This window comes from Antennarius striatus, chromosome 23 (assembly GCF_040054535.1).
Source record: "Antennarius striatus isolate MH-2024 chromosome 23, ASM4005453v1, whole genome shotgun sequence".
Taxonomy (NCBI): Eukaryota; Metazoa; Chordata; class Actinopteri; order Lophiiformes; family Antennariidae; genus Antennarius; species Antennarius striatus.
Genome location: NC_090798.1, coordinates 207501 through 227500, shown reverse-complemented (window position 1 = coordinate 227500; position 20000 = coordinate 207501). Strand labels below are relative to the sequence as shown.

Here is a 20000-nt window from a genome sequence, read left to right as displayed (position 1 = left end):
AGACACACACACACAGACACACACACACACACACACACACAGAGACACACACACACACACACACACATACAGAGACACACACACACACACACACACACACACACACACACACATGCTGCTCCATGCCATCAGTACAGTCTCTTTTTGTCTGGGGGGGGCTCAGGAATGCGGTTCCTGCAGACAGAACAGTGTGTGTTCAGGAGACGCTGAACGTCTGCAGAGTTCCAGAGGAGCCATCCTCCAGATGGGGGGGGGGGGCAGTTGGGTACAGCGTGGATGCTCATGTGAAGCCACCCCCCCTCCAAATTAGGGGCGGGGCATTCAGTCCCAGCAGGAGGCAGAGCTCTGGGTTAAAGTTCATTTTAAGCCCCCCCCCCCAGCCAGCATGGGGCTGAAACACAACTCTGTGTACATGCAGGGACACTCCCCTACAGAACTGCCCCCCGCCCCCCCTCCAGCCGGGGGTAAGTGCAGCTGCCCCACAGAGCAGCATTAACACCCCAGTTATTTATCCAGCTGAGTCCAGTAAGACCCCCCCCCAGCCAGCAGGACATTATCGGTGCTGGGGGGCAGCTATTAGCAGTTAGTGGAGTGTGTCCAGCTTAACCTCGGCCAATCAGGTGGCAGCATGTCCCACACCCGTTGGGGGGGGGGCTGAGGAGTCGTGTGTTTGTCCTCCAGACAGATTAAAGTTACAGTCAGAACAAACAGCCAATGAGCAGCAGGTTAAGAACACGCCCCCCGGGGGTCTCTGCCTCAGAACACCCCCCCCTCAGAACACCCCCCCCCTTCAGAACACACGCCCCCCCCCGGGTGAGATGATCCGTCTGACATCAAACCACTGAGGCAAAGACACCCGTCTGCACATCCAAAAACACACCTGCCCCTGGTCTTGCACCAGGAGCAGGTGTGACCCCCCCACCGTGTGAAGGATGGAGTGGGACACAGACAGCAGCTCGTTGTCACGGGAAGAAAGACGACCAGGAACCACTGAGGGATGTTGGTGGGACTGTGTCTTCAGAGTGAGTGCAAGTTTTCAATTTTTGGGGGGTGTAAAACCACACTTGTCATAGGGGGGTACAGCCCCCCGCATGGGGGATCGGGCCCCCCCCCGGGAAATGTTCTAGAAAATGTGGTTGTTGTCCTGCATTCTGAGGACAAAATCTTGTGTTCAGTTTCCCTCCAAAAACCCACTAAAGCCAGCAGCTGGAGCTGAACTCTCTTTATTTCTGTCCTACTTGATGCAGGAATGAATGTGAGATTCAACCATTGAAAACTTCATTCACTCTGAAGATACAGTCAGACTAAATATTACTCAGTGTTTACTGGTAGTTTACTGAGACTAGGAGACATTTGAACTCTGACCACCACCAACACCATTGGTATGTCAGAGTTTAGTTTAGTTTAGTTTAGTTTATTTATTTAATCCAATAACATGATTTTTCATTTCAATTTAGAATCTTTTTGTTTTTCATTGGACGAGAGGAGGTCATGACCCGAGTGCATATTTAATGATCGGGAGCGTTCGGGTCAGTTCGGCTAAATTCCGTCGGCATGTGGAAATAGTGGCGCTAGCGAGCAAAAAAGTATTAAGTTTGAACCTTTTTTCCGTAAAAATAAGAACGCCACTGTGGCTAATAATAATAATAATAATAATAATAAACCTTTATTGTCCCACAGTGGGGAAATTTGTGCGATCGTAGCAGCAGGGGGGGGTTCAAACATAAATAGTTGAATTATATACATATTAACATCTGCAAAATATGACATTTACATATTCACATATTGGAAACATATTAACATATATCATGTTATCAGAAAGTACAGTTATGAGGCTACACAGTCTGAAAACCTTGTAGCCAATCTGGAATCTACTTCTCCTGTGGCGACGTGGAGAATGGCTGGAGCAGGACCAGTGTCCCGCTACGTCTGATTGGCTGCCTCTGATTGGCTGCCTCTGATTGGCTGCCTCTGATTGGCTGCGTCTGATTGGCTGCGTCTGATTGGCTGCTGCTCACTGAGCTGCTGGTTAAACCCTAGGCCGGCCTTAAGCTGATCATCTCCATAATTAGCACTAATTATGGTCTGGGGGGGCTGCTGGTGGCCCAGGAGGCTGACAGGAGAGAGTGAGGAAGGGGGGCGTGACATGTCTGTCTAAGTCGTCACTGCTGGGGGGCGGGTGTTGGAGCCCCCCCTAGCGGGTCTTTCTCATGGAGCCCCCCCAGGGGTGTTAACATAGTTTGTCACGTTCACACCTCTGAATCTGATTGGCTGCTGCTCCAGTTACAGTCAGTTCAACATGAGTGAGTAGCCTCGAACGCCTGAGCGCCTGGAGCGCCTCGTGTGTGTCTGCTCTACTCGCACGGGGGGGGGGTTCCTGCTGGAGCAGCCAATCAGTGACATGCTCTGGGAGGGGCGATGGGATCCATTTAGGCAACAGGCCCCCCCAGTGTGTTGAGCAGGACTGCGCTGGGGGGCCTTCAGACGTTTTCTGACAGGCGGTATCGACGGCCATCGGTGGAGTATTATGGTCTGTCTGCTTTATTTAATGTTAATGTAAACACACATTATTGACGTGAAAACGGCGTGGCTCCCCCACACGCTGCTCTGAGGTGTTCATGCCCCCCCCCCACCAACAACTCCACACAGAGGAATGTGTTCAGGGTGTTAGAGGTGAGGAGGTTCTTATTTCCTGTGGGCGTGGCCGCCTGAACACACCCCTCTGCACAGCCTGATGGGTAATAATGGTTGGACCCCCGCCTCTAGAATCCAGCCTTTATTTTGTCTGAAGTCACATAAAATATTAAAACTCCAAAATGTGATTCTGCTTTTGTACGAATAAATATTAATGAAACTTTTTCCTTGAAGCTGAATTCTTGGAATAAAAAAAGACTCAAATTAAATCTTATTCTTAATTTCTCTCTGATCTCGTCACGTCTCCTGCGTGTTTCTGTACACGTCTCCTGCGTGTTTCTGTACACGTCTCCTGCGTGTTTCTGTACACGTCTCCTGCGTGTTTCTGTACACGTCTCCTGCGTGTTTCTGTACACGTCTCCTGCGTGTTTCTGTACACGTCTCCTGCGTGTTTCTGTACACGTCTCCTGCGTGTTTCTGTACACGTCTCCTGCGTGTTTCTGTTCACGTTTAGTTTACTGTTGCTTAGAACTCAGTTTTCCAGCGAACTCAAACGCACCGCTCCAACATGGCTGCTGGTTCAGGACACGTGTGCTAAACATCTAATGTGTGTGTGTGTGTGTGTGTGTGTGCTGTTCTGGATAAACTGAACCACATGTGTGTGGAAGCATGTGTCTCTGAGTGGGGGCCCTGGTGGGGGGGTCACTGGTGGTGGTGATGATGAGAAGGCAGGTAAGAGGAAGAGCTGAAACAGGTAGTCGTGTTCACGCATCAGGAGGTCACGCCCACTGCTTCACAACACGTCTCATGAAATACGGGCTGGACAGCTGCCCCCCCCAGCTCGGTGTGACACATTGGATTGTCAGTGGGTGGCGTTGGGGGGGCAGTGGCGTTGGGGCTGAAGTTTGGCCCTCAGTGTGTGCGGCGGTTTGTGGCGTCGCGGCGTGCTGCAGCGATGATGTCAGAAACCTGAAACCCAGCGAGAGGGTTTGGGCTCGTTTCCATGGTAACAGAGCTATGGGTTGGAACTTCACATGTCTGACCTCACACATGCTGCTAACATGCTAACGTTTGCTAGCTCTGTGCGTTTGGCTTCTATGTTTTCAACCCGATAACTAACAAAGACACGCCCAAGGAGGGGGGGGGCATTAGGGCAATGAGGGGCGCTATAGTAGCCCTGCTTTGTGATAGAACCATAGTAATCCACTAGTCACTCAGTCCATGCAGGCATCTGGCTACCCCCCCCCCCCAGAGGGGGTGGGAACGACTACTGCCCCCGACTCACCCTGGAACACCTCACTGCCATTCACTCGTCTTCAAACTCTCAAACGCCTGTCGTTGGCCGGCCGTGGTATGTGGTGTGGCCGCCTGTTGCCTGCCATTCGCCTGCCGTTTGCCCCCCTTTTGCCTGCCGTTTGCCCTCCTTTTGCCTGCCGTTTGCCCTCCTTTTGCCTGCCGTTGTGCAGCCGCGTTGGGTGGGGGCTTCATGCGAGGCGGCGGTGGGGGCGGGGGAACCCGCGGTGTGAGTCAGTCAGATGTTTACAGGTGGCTGAAAACAGCCGACCGCGTGGAAACGATGAGATGAATCAACGACCTGACGTGAACTCTGAGCATCCTGACAGGGGGGGTTGTTTTGTGCCCCCATCCAACCAGGATGCGTCACTAAATCACTTCCAGGTGTCTTTGTGCTCGGATGAGCTCCTGCTGAGGCTCCGTGTTCTCCTGGGGGGTCATTATGGGATGTAGGTGTGGTAATGTGCTCCTGAAGCTGACTATCTCATAACCCCATCATGCAAAGGGTGGGGGGGGGGCATCACTCTATCAGCACCCACCTCCTCTGAGCACTGCGCTATAAGGCCCCCCAGTGGTGGTGGTGGTGATGGTGGGGGTGGGGAGGGTCACAGGCATCTATAATTCATCCAGCTGCATGCAGGATCAACCCCAGCGTTATGTAACCCTAACGTGTGATTGGGTGAGACGGGCCACACCCCCGTCTTGGTGCTGTTGTAGAGTCGCCCTGAGACTACGGGTGTGTGTGTGTGTGTGTGTGTGTGTGTGTGTGTGTGTGGTTTCAGGCTTCACTGTACTCAAAACAAACACACGCAGTGAATGAATGTGTTTGAAGGTAAAGGTCGTTCAGTCGACTCCACAGCAGAAACCCCTCATAAATAAAACCCATAATTAGATTTTCTCTTAAATCCCAGCGATCCTAAAATAAACCCCTCCCCGTCGATTCTCTTTGGGATCGACTCAAAAACCCCAAAAGCCCCAAACCGTCGCTTCCTGCTGTAAATCTAAATCCATCCAGGACTTCATGCACACGGAGAAGAGAAGCACCAGAAAAAGGCCTTGAATGAGTCATTTAATGCAGGGGGAGTGCCTGCACACACACACACACACACACACACACACACACACACACACACACACACACACACACACACACAGACATTCACACACACACACACAGACACACACACACACACACACACACACACACACACACACACACACACAGACATTCACACACACACACACAGACACACACACACACACACACACACACACACACACACTGAGCCACAGCCTCGGTGGCTTTCAACAAAACATCTATTCTGAGTTCCAGCCTCAGAGAAGGTGGGTGTGGTCAGGAGGGAAACCCGTTCGTCTGATTGGCTGAGCTCAGTCGTCTGGTCTGCATGTGGTTCTGATTGGAGGACCTGCAGGACGGCCCTGATGAACCAATGCTAACGCAGCTAACGCTGCTAGCGCAGCGGTGTGTATGATCCTGTGCTGCAGCTGCACTGTGATTGGCTGGATGGACGCACACGCCCCTTAGAGTAGGACACCATGAAACTACGTGTCACTCAGTTTTGATAAAGATGCCAGGCCAGCCGTCCAATCAGGTGCAGGGGGTTACCATGACGACACACACATCCTTTTCTCCGTCCTGGAGCGGCGTTCCTTCAGTCGTGATGCTGATGCTGTCCTGTTCTACGCTAACAGCTTCCGTGTGCAGACGTGCTGACACGACACGTGTCAGTGAACACGGGAGGACACCAGCCAATGGCGCTGAAGCAACGCTCCCTCATGACGCCTGTTTGACCTCCGGTTTAAACGTCCGTATGAAAGACGCCGCATCAGCAGATGTTGTGTCATGAAGGCCCCCCCCCAGCGAGGACACCCCACTGCTCTCACTGCGTGTTCCCGTGTTCCTATCTGCGGCTTCTGTTCTAAATGAAATGGTTTCCTTCTCTTCTGCCCCCCCAGGTAAGAACCCGTCAGACGGAGGCGCGGCCGGAGACTACGGCGTTCCCAACCCGGGCCCCGCCTTCAAAGAGGTGTGGCAGGTGAAGGTGTGGCCTAAGGGGCTGGGCCAGGCCAAGAGCCTGGTGGGCGTGTACCGGCTGTGCCTGACGGACAGGACGGTGAACTTCGTGAAGCTGAACTCGGACGCCGCCGCCGTCGTCCTGCAGCTGATGAACGTGCGGCGCTGCGGACACTCTGAGAACTTCTTCTTTGTGGAGGTGGGGCGGTCGGCCGTGACGGGGCCGGGGGAGTTCTGGATGCAGGTGAGCCGTGTGTGTGTGTGTGTGTGTGTGTGTGTGTGTGTGTGATGCTGATGCCCCTGTGGCCCCCCCAGGTGGAGGACGCGGTGGTGGCCCAGAACATGCACGAGACGCTGCTGGAGGCCATGAAGTCTCTGAGCGATGAGTTCCGCCAACGCAGCAAATCCCAGTCCAGCTCGGGTCCTGGGGGGGGCGCCACAGCCTCCAACCCCATCAGCGTCCCCTCGCGCCGCCACCACACCAACCCCCCCCCTAGCCAGGTGGGCTTCCCCCGCCGCCCGCGCACCGAGCCCCCGGCGGGGGCCGGTGGCGGCGGCGGGGGGGTCGGCAGCGCCAGCGCCTCCCCCACGCCGCGGCACGGCTTCCCCCGCTCCCGCACCGCCAGCGACGGGGGCAAAGCCGAGGACGGGATGGGGGGGGCCGCGTCGCTCCAGGGCCCGGCCCCCAGCCCCTCCACCAACGGCTCCTGCTCCACCCCCCCCATCCTCAGGTCCAAGTCGGTCCGGTCGGCCCCCCCCACCGCCGCTAAGACCCCCCTGGGCCTGATGCGCTCCATCTCCACCCCGGCGCCCTCCCCCGCCCCCAGCCTCTCCCCCAGCTCCGGACACGGCTCAGAGTTTGGGGGGGGCTCGTGCCCCCCCGGGGCGTACAGCCGCGTGTCCCTGCGCCAGGCGTCCTCCCCCAGCGACTACGGCTCCTCCGACGAGTACGGCTCCAGCCCGGGGGAGCACGCCCTGCTGCCCCCCCCCACCGGGAGCTCCGTCAGCAGCACCGGCAGCCAGTCCCTCAGTGAGGAGGGGGCCAACTATATCCTCATGGGTCAGCGTGGAGGGGGCGGGTGCCTGACCTCCACCCCCCCACCGGCACCTGGCTCCCAGCCCCCCCCCAGGCGGGTGCTGCGGCGCTCTTCCAGCCGCGAGTGTGAAGCCGAGCGGGGGCTGCTGAGCAAACGGGCGTCGCTGCCCCCCATGGCCCTGGAGCGGCTGGCCCCCCCCCAGCGCCTCGCCGATGAGCCGGCGGAGGAAGACTATGCCATCATGTCCCGGAGCGCCACCCGCTCCCCCCCCACCCAGAGGGACGTGGTCATGGGTGCCGGGTCCACGGGGGGGGGAGGGTACCTGGATGTGGCGGATGAGGCAGGCGGGGTCCCGGGGGGGGGTCTGGACAACGGGTACATGTCGATGCTGCCGGGGGTCACTCAGGCCCCCCCCGCCCCCGACGAGCCCAAACCAGCCGACGACTACATGGCCATGACCCCCAACAGCAGCGTGTCCCCTCCACAGCAGATACGACCCCCCACCTCTGACGGCTATATGATCATGTCCCCCAACAGCAGCTGCTCCCCCGACCAGCGGGGGGGTCTGGGGGGGGCCTGGGGGGGCAGCGGCAGCGCCGACAGCCGGGCAGGAAGTGACTACATGAACATGTCCCCCATCAGCGCCCACTCTGGCAACGGCAGCCCCCCCCCCACCGAGAACACCAGCCCCCAACCAGACCCCCCCAAGATGGTCTACTCCTACTACTCCCTCCCCCGGTCCTACAAACACACCCCCTCTGGGGGGCACTTTGATGACGGGTCTGGGCGGGGCAGGAGGCCCAATGGGAGCGGTCGGGGGGTGGGGGGCGGGAGGACTGCGGGGGGGCCACCACAGACCGGCTCAGCAGGGGGGCGCCACCAGTCTCTGTCCTCCTCTTCCTATTCGTCGAGCTCCGCCAGCAGCGAGAGTCTGGGGGACGGTGAGGACCGGACCCCCCAGGGGGCAAGCCCTACGGCCAGCGGCCCCCCCCCCAAAGAGGGCTATCAGATCCAGCAGAGACGGGCCTCGGGGGTGCTGTCCAAACAGGGGGGGCCCGCCAGGAGCCGCCCGGTGAGCCTGTTTGTGGACGTGTCCAAGGCCAACACCCTCCCCCGGGTCCGGGAGAACCCCCTCCCCCCAGAGCCCAAGAGCCCCGGGGAGTACGTCAGCATCCAGTTCAAGGGGGACAGGGGTAGCCCGGCGGTGCTGGGGGGGGGGTACGGCCGGGGGCTGAAATCTCACGGCGGCAGCAAGCAGCCCCCACCCCGCCCGGCGTCCTGCTTCACCCCCCCGGCCCCCATCACCCCCCCAGCGGCCTCAGACTACGTCAACATGGACCTGGGCCCGTCTCCGTCCCCCTCCCCCCTGTCCCTCACTTCGTTAGTTTTCCCCAACTTCAACACCCCCCCCACCCCCCCCACGCTTGCTCACGCACCTCAGGCCTGTGATGATGGTACGACCGGCCTCCAGGGGGCTCCGGGTGGGGGGGTCCAGAGCAGAACCAGCAGAGACAGCGTCCCATCAGGGGCCGAGTCCCCCCCCCTATCCTGTGGAGACTACACCGAGATGGCCTTCAGCCTGAACGCCCCCCCCAGGCCCTCATCCAGCACCTCCCCCAAAGCCCCCCCCCCAAACAGGAGCGAGACGTCGCTGCAGGTGTTAGGGCGGGGGCTGGACTTCCCCCTCCCCAAAGCAGGACCGAACCCCGACCACGGGGCGAAGGTGATCCGGGCGGACCCCCAGGGGCGCCGACGCCACTGCTCAGAGACCTTCCTGGCCCCCCCGTCTGTCCCAACCTCCACTGCCATGCCTGCCCCCACCTCCACCTCCTCCACTGCCCCCCTGTTCCCAGAACACCCCCAGGCTGTGGCCCGCCGACTGGCATTCGACAGCATGGGTCAGTTCCCCCCCCCTGGACAGCAGCCCCCCCCTGCAAACCTCCAGACGTCCACCGGAGAACAAGGCCTGAACTACATCGACCTGGACCTGGCTAACAAAGAGGGCCCCCACCTAGACCTGGATGGACCTGCAGGCGTCCAGCCCCCGTCACGCCTCTTCTCTGCCCTGGGTGGAGGTCCTGGGGCCGGGGGGGCCAACACCCCAGGGGGCAGCAGCTCCAACCTCAACACCTACGCCAGCATCGACTTCTACAAGTCAGAGGAGCTGCGGACGCATCAGAATGGAAGCAAGGAGGGGAAAGGTAGGGGGCGCCACGCTGAACGTGTTGGATGGAGTTGAACGTGTTGGATTGAGTTGAACGTGTTGGATTGAGTTGAACGTGTTGGATTGGGTTGAACGTGTTGGATTGGGTTGAACGTGTTGGATTGGGTTGAACGTGTTGGATTGGGTTGAACGTGTTGGATTGGGTTGAACGTGTTGGATTGGGTTGAACGTGTTGGATTGGGTTGAACGTGTTGGATTGAGTTGAACGTGTTGGAGTGGGTTGAACGTGTTGGAGTGGGTTGAACGTGTTGGATTGGGTTGAACGTGTTGGATTGAGTTGAACGTGTTGGAGTGGGTTGAACGTGTTGGATTGGGTTGAACGTGTTGGATTGGGTTGAACGTGTTCGATTGAGTTGAACGTGTTGGATTGGGTTGAACGTGTTGGATTGGGTTGAACGTGTTGGATTGGGTTGAACGTGTTGGATTGAGTTTAACGTGTTGGATTGGGTTGAACATGTTGGATTGAGTTGAAAGTGATGGATTGAGTTGAAAGTGATGGATTGGGTTGAACGTGTTGGATTGGGTTGAACGTGTTGGATTGAGTTTAACGTGTTGAATTGGGTTGAAGGTGTTGGATTGGGTTGAACGTGTTGGATTGGGTTGAACGTGTTGGATTGGGTTGAACGTGTTGGATTGAGTTGAACGTGTTGGATTGGGTTGAACGTGTTGGATTGAGTTTAACGTGTTGGATTGGGTTGAACGTTTTGGATTGGGTTGAACGTGTTGGATTGGGTTGAACGTGTTGGATTGGGTTGAACGTGTTGGATTGAGTTTAACGTGTTGGATTGGGTTGAACGTTTTGGATTGGGTTGAACGTTTTGGATTGAGTTGAACGTGTTGGATTGAGTTGAACGTGATGGATTGGGTTGAACGTGTTGGATTGGGTTGAACGTGTTGGATTGGGTTGAACGTGTTGGATTGGGTTGAACGTTTTGGATTGGGTTGAACGTTTTGGATTGAGTTGAACGTGTTGGATTGAGTTTAACGTGTTGGATTGGGTTGAACGTTTTGGATTGGGTTGAACGTTTTGGATTGAGTTGAACGTGTTGGATTGAGTTTAACGTGTTGGATTGGGTTGAACGTTTTGGATTGGGTTGAACGTTTTGGATTGAGTTGAACGTGTTGGATTGAGTTGAACGTGATGGATTGGGTTGAACGTGTTGGATTGGGTTGAACGTGTTGGATTGGGTTGAACGTGTTGGATTGGGTTGAACGTGTTGGATTGGGTTGAACGTGTTGGATTGGGTTGAACGTGTTGGATTGAGTTTAACGTGTTGGATTGGGTTGAACGTGTTGGATTGAGTTGAACGTGATGGATTGAGTTGAACGTGATGGATTGGGTTGAACGTGTTGGATTGGGATGAACATGTTGGATTGAGTTTAACGTGTTGGATTGGGTTGAACGTGTTGGATTGGGTAGAACACGGTGGATCGAACTGTTGGTGATGGAGTGACTGGTTAATCTAGTGTAAACACCAGGATACCAGACAGACCGTCTGCTGTCTGTCCATTAGTACGTCTCCTGGGTCCTGACGTGATCCTCAGACAGTCTCTGCTTTATGTGATCATGGAGGTCAGCAGGTCGTCTGCGGTCTGGACTAACTCCTAGAATATCAATGACATCAATACACAATACATTTCTATTGATTACTGTAGGTTTCCTTAACGCTGTCTCAGCAGATTTTGTGCCACGGCTCAAATTAAGGTTCAGGAGAACTTTATGCGTACGTCTCTGGAGACAACCAATCACGTTGTTTCCCCGTGTCAAACACTAAAGACGGGGTTTGTCTTCACACACCGTGTTGAGTCAGTGTGTTGGTCTTGTTGTGTGTTTGTTGGAAGCTTTCACTTTCCTGCTGTTCTGTTGGAGTCTTCAGTGTGTGTGTGTGTGTGTGTGTGTGTGTGTGTGTGTGTGTGTGTGTGTGTGTGTGTGTGTGTGTGTGTGTGTGTGTGGCCACAGACCAGAGAAAATGACAGTGTTCAGAACCAGCAGTTAGTGTGACTGTCAGTGTTACTGCTGGGGGGTTTAAACACAGGTGGGGGCCGTTTAAGCAGGACTTGATGAGCTGTCAGGGCGGGTTGCCAGTTTGGGTGTCCTGCTTGAAAACACAGATTAAACTGTTTATGGGTGGTATTTTTCAAACAAGAACAAAAATCAACAGTTGTGCTGTGACTGGGGGGGGGGGGGGGGGCTCCACGGTCACATGACTCTTTTTAATGACGCCCTGCTTCAGAGCGGTGATGTGTTGTAATGTCAGTGTTGGTGTGTTCGTCTGTCAGTCCACCAAACGTCTCCACAACCATTCAGACAGATGAAGCTAAAGCTCATGACTCAGGCAGCAGGGGATGGAGATGAGATGATGACCCTGACCTTGAGAAAACTAGGTCAAGGTCAAATTTCAACTTTTGTACATTCAGGAACCACATAAGACAGAAAGATGAGGGAGAAGGCCAGTGTGAGTAAGACCATAGATCAAAGCTAGTGCTTTGATCAATGACAGTAGGTCAGAGCACTAGCTTTGATTTTCGACCTACGCAAGTAAGTCAGGGTAACATTTCGAGTTCAGGGGTGTTACAGGATGTTGCAGTACAAGTTTCTTGCTGTGTGTGTGTGTGTCTGTGTGTGGGGGGGTTAACTTAACAATGCTTGAAGTAGGTCACTGAGACGTCTCCCCACTGAGAACGCTGGTCTGAGCCGCCGTCTGCTCTGACCAGTTAGATCCTCCTTTCACTGGAGACGTGGATCAATAAGCGTCGCTACAGACACCTGGTGGTCTCTACAGACCCCTGGTGGTCTCTACAGACACCTGGTGGTCTCTACAGACCCCTGGTGGTCTCTACAGACACCTGGTGGTCTCTACAGACCCCTGGTGGTCTCTACAGACCCCTGGTGGTCTCTACAGACCCCTGGTGGTCTCTACAGACCCCTGGTGGTCTCTACAGACACCTGGTGGTCTCTACAGACACCTGGTGGTCTCTACAGACCCCTGGTGGTCTCTACAGACCCCTGGTGGTCTCTACAGACCCCTGGTGGTCTCTACAGACACCTGGTGGTCTCTACAGACACCTGGTGGTCTCTACAGACACCTGGTGATCTCTACAGACACCTGGTGGTCTCTACAGACACCTGGTGGTCTCTACAGACACCTGGTGGTCTCTACAGACCACTGGTGGTCTCTACAGACCACTGGTGGTCTCTACAGACACCTGGTGGTCTCTACAGACACCTGGTGGTCTCTAAAGACACCTGGTGGTCTTTACAGACACCTGGTGGTCTCTACAGACACCTGGTGGTCTCAGGTCTGTCTCCCCTGGCTGAACGCTCCAACATGAGTCTCGTTGTTCGTACGTTGTGGGTTTTTAGCGCTGCTTCTTCCTTCATCACCACCGCATTGCTCCATTGTTCTACTAGTCTTCATCACAGCGTAGCTTTGTTGTCGTTCTAGTCGTCTTCATCGCTTCACAATCTGTCTTCATCTCACATCAAGACTGATGGATCGTTGGAATTTCTTTCTGCCCTCTTTGTTTCGTCTTTCTCTCCTTCACCAAACCCTCTTCTTCTTCACGCTCCTCATCCTCCTCCTCTCCACATTGCATTTATCTCCTTCCTGTAAACAATTGAGGAGACTAAAAATAGATTCAGCTACTGAGAATCAGAAATCGTCCTTCAGGCTTTGGAGCTGAAGGCGATCAGAGAGACAAACAGAATAAACAGAAAGTCAAAGACGATCAATGTGTTAAGTATTGATCTGTACTTTAGAATGAGGATCACACAATGAAGACGGGTAGTTACTGGTTAACTACTGGTCTGTGTGCTTTATTTTAAGGATTCTGATCTAGTGTAATTGCAGGAACATTTTCTCCTAACAGGCTTGAACACAAACAGACCATCTGTTCGGGGGGGGGCCAGACGTTTGGCACGAGGAGCCTAAAGGCTAAAACTGGACAATCAGAATTGGGACGTGAGCCAAAACTTTCCTTCTACTGGTTATGTAATAACATGTAAAAATAACCTGTGTGTGTGTGTGTGTGTGTGTGTGTGTGTGTGTGTGTGTGTGTGTGTGTGTGTGTGTGAGAGAGAGGGGCGTTTTCAGGACAAAATGCTAATTTGATTGAAATCTGCCCCGATCTCCTCCCGGAAAAACATGTGAAGGATTTTTATTAGCTGGGCTTCCAGCCATCCTTTAACTTAATTTCTTAACCATCTGGGGGGGGTTCAAAATAACTGCTGGTGCTTTAATTCCTTTCTGCTCTGACGCACAGTTAAAAAGTACCCCCCACCTCCCGTTTAATCCGTAAAAATGTGTTTAATGGGTTTAAATTAGATCTCATTTTGTTTTGTTTTCTTTAATTTCTGAATCACATGACTGTTGTTGTTGTTGTTCACAGAAGGGGATTCTTTACATTTGTTTACTGTCGCCTAATTGGTCAAAGCTCATGCATAACTGACCAATTGGATTACGTATGTAAAAAATGTGTGTGTGTGTGTGTGTGTGTGTGTACTGTACATAATTACATGTTATGGTATAATTATCTGCACACAACCCAACAGAACGTAGCCTGAAGCTGATCAAACTCTCCTCAGAGGAATGTTTTAAATGATATTTGAATAAACCCTTAAGGTTTACTGAAACATGTCTTCAGTGGAGCGACTTGAGATGTTTACACAACTAAATCACAACAACAACAACAACATCTGTTTGTTGTTGTGTTGTTACTAGTATATGTTGTGTTGTTATTATTAGTATAAGTTGTGTTGTTATTACTAGTATATGTTGTGTTGTTATTACTAGTATATGTTGTGTTGTTATTACTAGTATATGTTGTGTTGTTATTACTAGTATATGTTGTGTTGTTATTACTAGTATATGTTGTGTTGTTATTATTAGTATAAGTTGTGTTGTTATTACTAGTATATGTTGTGTTGTTATTACTAGTATATGTTGTGTTGTTATTACTATTATATGTTGTGTTGTTATTACTAGTATATGTTGTGTTGTTATTATTAGTATAAGTTGTGTTGTTATTACTAGTATATGTTGTGTTGTTATTACTAGTATATGTTGTGTTGTTATTACTAGTATATGTTGTGTTGTTATTACTAGTATATGTTGTGTTGTTATTACTAGTATATGTTGTGTTGTTATTATTAGTATAAGTTGTGTTGTTATTACTAGTATATGTTGTGTTGTTATTACTAGTATATGTTGTGATGTTATTACTAGTATATGTTGTGATGTTATTACTAGTATATGTTGTGATGTTATTTGGATTGCTGGTATAAATAATGTTGATGTCTCTTGTGAGTCAAAGCATCAGAACTGTCATGTTGTTTACTTGTTTATTTTTATTTATTATTTATTTATTGTTATTACCTAAACAAACACAACCTGCTTCCTGACCCTCGACTGCTGGCGTCGCTTTGCTGCTCCCGGAAACTGGGCCAACATTAAAGTAACGCGCTGTTATGTAAAACACACACACACAAAGGGACATGACCCCCATAGAGGGTGTGTGTGCGTGTGTGTATGTGTGTGTGTGTGTGTGTGTGTGTGTGTGTGAGTGTGTGTGTGTGTTGCAGTGCTGAGGACACACACACCTCTGCTCGTGTTAAGTCGTAGATGTGAAGCGATCATCCTGTGTACATACGACTGGGGGGGTGCTCACACACGCGTGTTTGGATGATAAACAGCTCATTCCTATGTAGGGCAAACTTTCCTTCATTAGCCTAATTACAGTGTTACATAACATTATGTGTTTGTGTGATGTTTCCCCTCAAACAGTCATTGGACAGGTTTTTTTTTGGGGGGGGGTATTTTAAGAGGACATTTAAGGACATTTGGATTTGACAGGGGGGTTTGTGGTGTTTGGTGGTCTGAGAGTCTGACTCCCTCAGTTTGGGTTTACAGGGACTGGGGGGCTGAGGCACCATGTGACCACGTGATGAGGTCACCATGACCTCACAGATCATGTGATGAGGTCATCATGACCTCACAGATCATGTGATGAGGTCATCATGACCTCACAGATCATGTGATGAGGTCATTGCAATGTGCTGCAGCAGAAGCATCATCTGTTCTGGACCAACGCCTCAGTCTGAGAGGAGAACACACACACACACACACACACACACACACACACACACACACACACACACACACTCGGCTGTATCTTCTGCAGATGTGAATGATCTGACATGAACAGGTCATGTGACCCCCCCTCAGGCATCTGATGCTCCAACATTCACCCACTGAGTCTATACCCGTGTTTCAGCCGGGGGTCATTGTGGTGGATGTTTGGTCAGGATCACCCCCCCCACCCCCCCGCCAGCTGTGATTCCCTGCTTGTCGGGGGGGGGGGGGGTCCTTCATGAAACACGGCTCTGCTTCATTGACGTGTTCAGGAGACGCCCTCCGTTTGTCCTCTGTCCCCCGTTGCATGCTGGGAGAAGGACGGCTGTTGGTTCTCCTCCTCGGTTGACTCCCACCAGTCGCTCCATTGCTCCCTGGGACATTCCCCTGGTTCCCCCCCCCCCCCCCGTTTGCTCTCGTTCTATTTGTCTGATTCAACAGGAACCAGGAGCTCCAGAAACGTTGAAACAGAGATGGGGGTGTGAAGATGGAGGAGAAGGCTGGGAAAGATGTGGGGGGGGGGGTGATAAAGAGTCAGGAATCCACTGGATGAAAACATTTGGTGTGGAATGGGGGGGTCAGGAGTTGTTTCATGTTCAGAGGAACGTCAGACGAATCAGATTCATTCTTTCATCAGGGACAGAAGTTTTTTAACAAGTTGCCATGGAAACACATTTTCCCACCCGTTGACACGCGTGTGGCGTGGGTTGGTTGCCGTAGCGATCACCATCAAACAAAATGCCCTTCGTCTGAGACCCAGGTTATGTCATTACCCCCCCCAAACCATGGAGGTGTGTGTTTGTGTGGTGATTGATGGACGAGGAAGAGAAACCGAGAAACGATGAACCGACCAACAAACTAACCCAAACCAGTAAAACCAGTAAAGCCCTGGTGAAGAGTCGGGATGAGACGCACCGATTAGCTGATAGTGTGTGTGTGTGTGTGTGTGTGTGTGTGTGTGTGTGATTAGATCTTCAGTCCATTATTCCTCCACTCCTGCTTTATGTAATCATCTGATGTCAGTTCCTGTTACATCGTCCAATCACAGCTCCTCTTTTCAGACCATGTGACCAATGATGTGAGGTTCTACTTTAACTGAAAACACACACAGGTTTAAATAAAGGAAAAAATATGAAGATGAGGAGGAACCTTTTCTACGGGGGGGTGTATATAATTTAAAAAAGGATTAAGGCCAAAGTGGTTCTTTAATATTTATAAAAATATTAAAATCTTGATTATAAATGAATCGTTATCGGGTCATATCTCACCATCATCACCACCATCACCATCATCACCACCATCATCACCATCACCATCATCACCACCACCATCACCATCATCACCACCAACCTCATCATCACCATCATTATCATCACCATCATCACCATCATCATCATCACCATCATCATCACCATCATCATCACCATCATCATCATCACCACCATCACCATCATCATCACCACCACCATCACCATCATCATCATCTTCATCGTTCTGGTATTCCCTGTGGTGTTCTCGGCTCCAGTCCTTCTTGTCCCTGTGTGGTGTGGAAGTGCCTTGCCCAGAGGCCCTTTGGCAGTGGCTCCTTGGGGCGGTGACCCCCCCCCCCCAGGTCAGGTTGGACTGACTGGAGCTGCATTCACATGCGTTTGGCTCACAGACCACAAAGAACACAGTGGAATGGAATGAAGCTGACTGGCAGCACAGCCAGTCAGAGAGGCGCCGTGTGTGTGTGTGTGTGTGTGTGTGTGTGTGTGTGTGTGTGTGTGTGTGTGTGTGTCTGTGTGTCTGTCTGTGTGTGTCTGTGTGTGTGTCTGTGTGTCTGTGTGTGTGTCTGTGTGTGTGTGTGTCTGTGTGTGTGTCTGTGTGTGTGTGTGTGTGTGTCTGTGTGTGTGTGTCTGTGTGTGTCTGTGTGTGTGTGTGTCTGTGTGTGTCTGTGTGTGTGTGTGTCTGTGTGTGTCTGTGTGTGTGTGTGTCTGTGTGTGTCTGTGTGTGTGTGTGTCTGTGTGTGTCTGTGTGTGTGTTGTGACATAGATTTGATTTCCTCACCTGAACTGTTGTGTGACTTCAGAGACACTGGTGTGTGTTCTCCACACGTTCCTGAATACTGTGCATAAATCCCACAGGAATCGTCTGTGACCTCTCACAGGGCTGATCGCCTGTGAGTCTGAACTGAGGGGCTCAGGAGCCCATCATCGGACTGTCAGTGGAACTCAACACGCTTTAAACACGTCTGTGGCCATGCCCGTCACACGTGAGGCCTGACTTATTGCCGCCACGCTTCACCGCCAGCCAACAGTTTGACATTGTGGACACACCCCTTAGGTCTGTTATGTAGTGGCTAAACCCAGAACACCGTCTGACAGGTGTTCAAACAGGAACACAGAATTTATTTATTTATTTTTACCTATTCGGGCAAAACAAGTTAAATCTTTGTGTGAATAGTTTCACCTTCACTTCTCAGACCTCACATCCAGGTGTTCACCCCCTGACCCCCCCCCCCACACACACACACACACGTGCCTTGCAGGGCATGAGCGCTTAAAGAACACGGATGAATGCATTCTTTACTGTATGTAATGGATCTGCTGTGTTTGGGTGTGGAAACACACCTCTGGGTGTGTGTGTGTGTGTGTGTGTGAGTGTGTGTGTGTGTGTGTGTGTGTGTGTGTGTGTGTGTGTGTGTGTGTGTGTGAGCTTGGCGGCGTTCCAGGTCCCTGGATCCTATCGGGGTGACTGAGGGCAGAGGAGGGAGGGAGTGTTTCCCTCCCTTCACACACACTCCTCATTTGTTCTTTATTTTTTTTTGTAGACACACACACACACACACACACACACACACACACACACACACACACACACACACACACACACACACACACACACTCCAGGATTCTTTTTTCTGTCTGCGTTCTTCTCGCTCTGCGTTTGTATCCCAGTGGTTTTTTTCTGACCCTTCAGTCTGTCCCCCTGCCATCGCCATGGCGACTGCCCTGATGTCAGCGGAGCCTCAGCGTTCCTCCACCATGATATGTGTGTGTGTGTGTGTGTGTGTGTGTGTGTGTGTGTGTGTGTGTGTGTGTGGTTCAGGGCTGTGGTGTTAGAGGCGTTAGCGGCCCCTGCTCCGCTAACTGGGTTTGTTAGCTGGCAGCTTAGCACCCACGGGGCTGGTAGGGCGCTAAGCTGATTAGCATCTGCTAATGAGTCCTTCTGTGTGTGTGTGTGTGTGTGTGTGTGTGTGTGTGTGTGTGTGTGTTTCTGTGTGTGTGTGTGTGTGTGTGTGTTTGTGTGTGTGTGTGTGTGTGTGTGTGTGTGTTTCTGTCTCGCTGTAATGCTGTTGAACCACTCGTTGGCGTGTTCCTGAGAGGCGGGGCAGGAACTTCAGGATGAGACGGGGTTCAGAGGTGTTGGAGGTGGGCGGGGTCAGAGGTGGGATCGGGTTGGGGGGGTTATTATCAGACAGGCTTCCACCAACGCTCCTGCGCTCTGATTGGACGGTGGATTCTAAATGCAGTAAAGCCGTTTTCGTCCCGACTTGGTGAGAAACAGGAAGGGGAGCTGCTGAAGGTGTTTTTAATCTGGTTAGCTCCGGCGCTAACGGGGGGGGGGCGTGTCGGGCCTCTTAAAGGCTCATCAGGGTTCTGTCACATAAATGTCAGTGCAGCACACTTCCTGTCGGGGTCAGGCAGAGGTTGAGGGGCGGAGTCTGTTCTGTTCTTCTTGTTTTATTTTTAACTCGTTGATAAACCTTAACGTGGAACCGATCAGGTGATCGATCAGGTTGTCAAAGCCTGTCAGGAGGGGGCACCTGTCAGCATCAGGGTTACTCAACTCTATGGGAACACACACACACACACACACACACACACACCAGATTAGTTACCTAATCCTGAACCTGGACCTGGGTCCAAAGCCCTGCAGCTCCGTTTGGGGCATCAGACAGGATAACACACACACACACACACACACACAGACACACACACACACACACACACACACACACACACACACACTCTGGACTATAATTGAAGCTCCTCCGTGAGAGAACAAACCGTTCCTGGCGTGACGACAGTCGTTAGTGGATCAATGGAGGAACTTCCTGTTTGCTCAGTGTGTGTGTGAGGTCGTTAACCTTTAGAGCGCCGCTCACCTCCGCCTCACCTCGGCGTCACCACCGTCACCCGGAACGGGGGAAGGACACGCCGGAGGGTGTGTGTGTGTGTGTGTCTGTGTGTGTGTGTGTGTGTGTGTGTCTGTGTCTCTGTGTGTGTCTGTGTGTGTGTGTGTGTGTGTCTGTGTCTCTGTGTGTGTCTGTGTGTGTGTGTGTGTGTGTGTGTGTGTGTGGATCCTCTCCGCTGCCGTTAACACGATGTTCCTCCACCGCCGGAGGAGAGGAAATGAGATGCACTCAGGCCTCTGATTGGCTGATTAGTGGTGGAACAAACAAGTAGAGATCCATGTGGGGGGGTCAGGGGTCGGGGGGGTCCAGAACTGTTTGTGTCGCTGTCGCCTTCATTCCCCATTAACGTGTGGTGTGTATTCATCAGCGTCTGTCCAGAAACGCTGCTGCGCTCTGTTTGCATGTGTTTCCAGTGGGGGGGGGGGTCGCTTCACTGGTGACGTCGACCGCCTGTTCCCATCGATGG

General features: G+C 52.4%; 1 protein-coding gene across 1 annotated transcript in view; it reads left to right on the top strand.

Moving 5' to 3' along the window:
- The window catches only part of si:ch73-335l21.1 (insulin receptor substrate 1-B), a 30636-nt gene that overhangs the window by 3355 nt on the left and 7281 nt on the right, over nucleotides 1-20000 (top strand). The window contains exons 2-3 of the mRNA XM_068307777.1: nucleotides 5905-6206; nucleotides 6278-9200. Of these exons, the coding sequence (XP_068163878.1) occupies nucleotides 5905-6206; nucleotides 6278-9200 (3225 nt within the window). The remainder of the gene's footprint in view (nucleotides 1-5904; nucleotides 6207-6277; nucleotides 9201-20000) is intronic.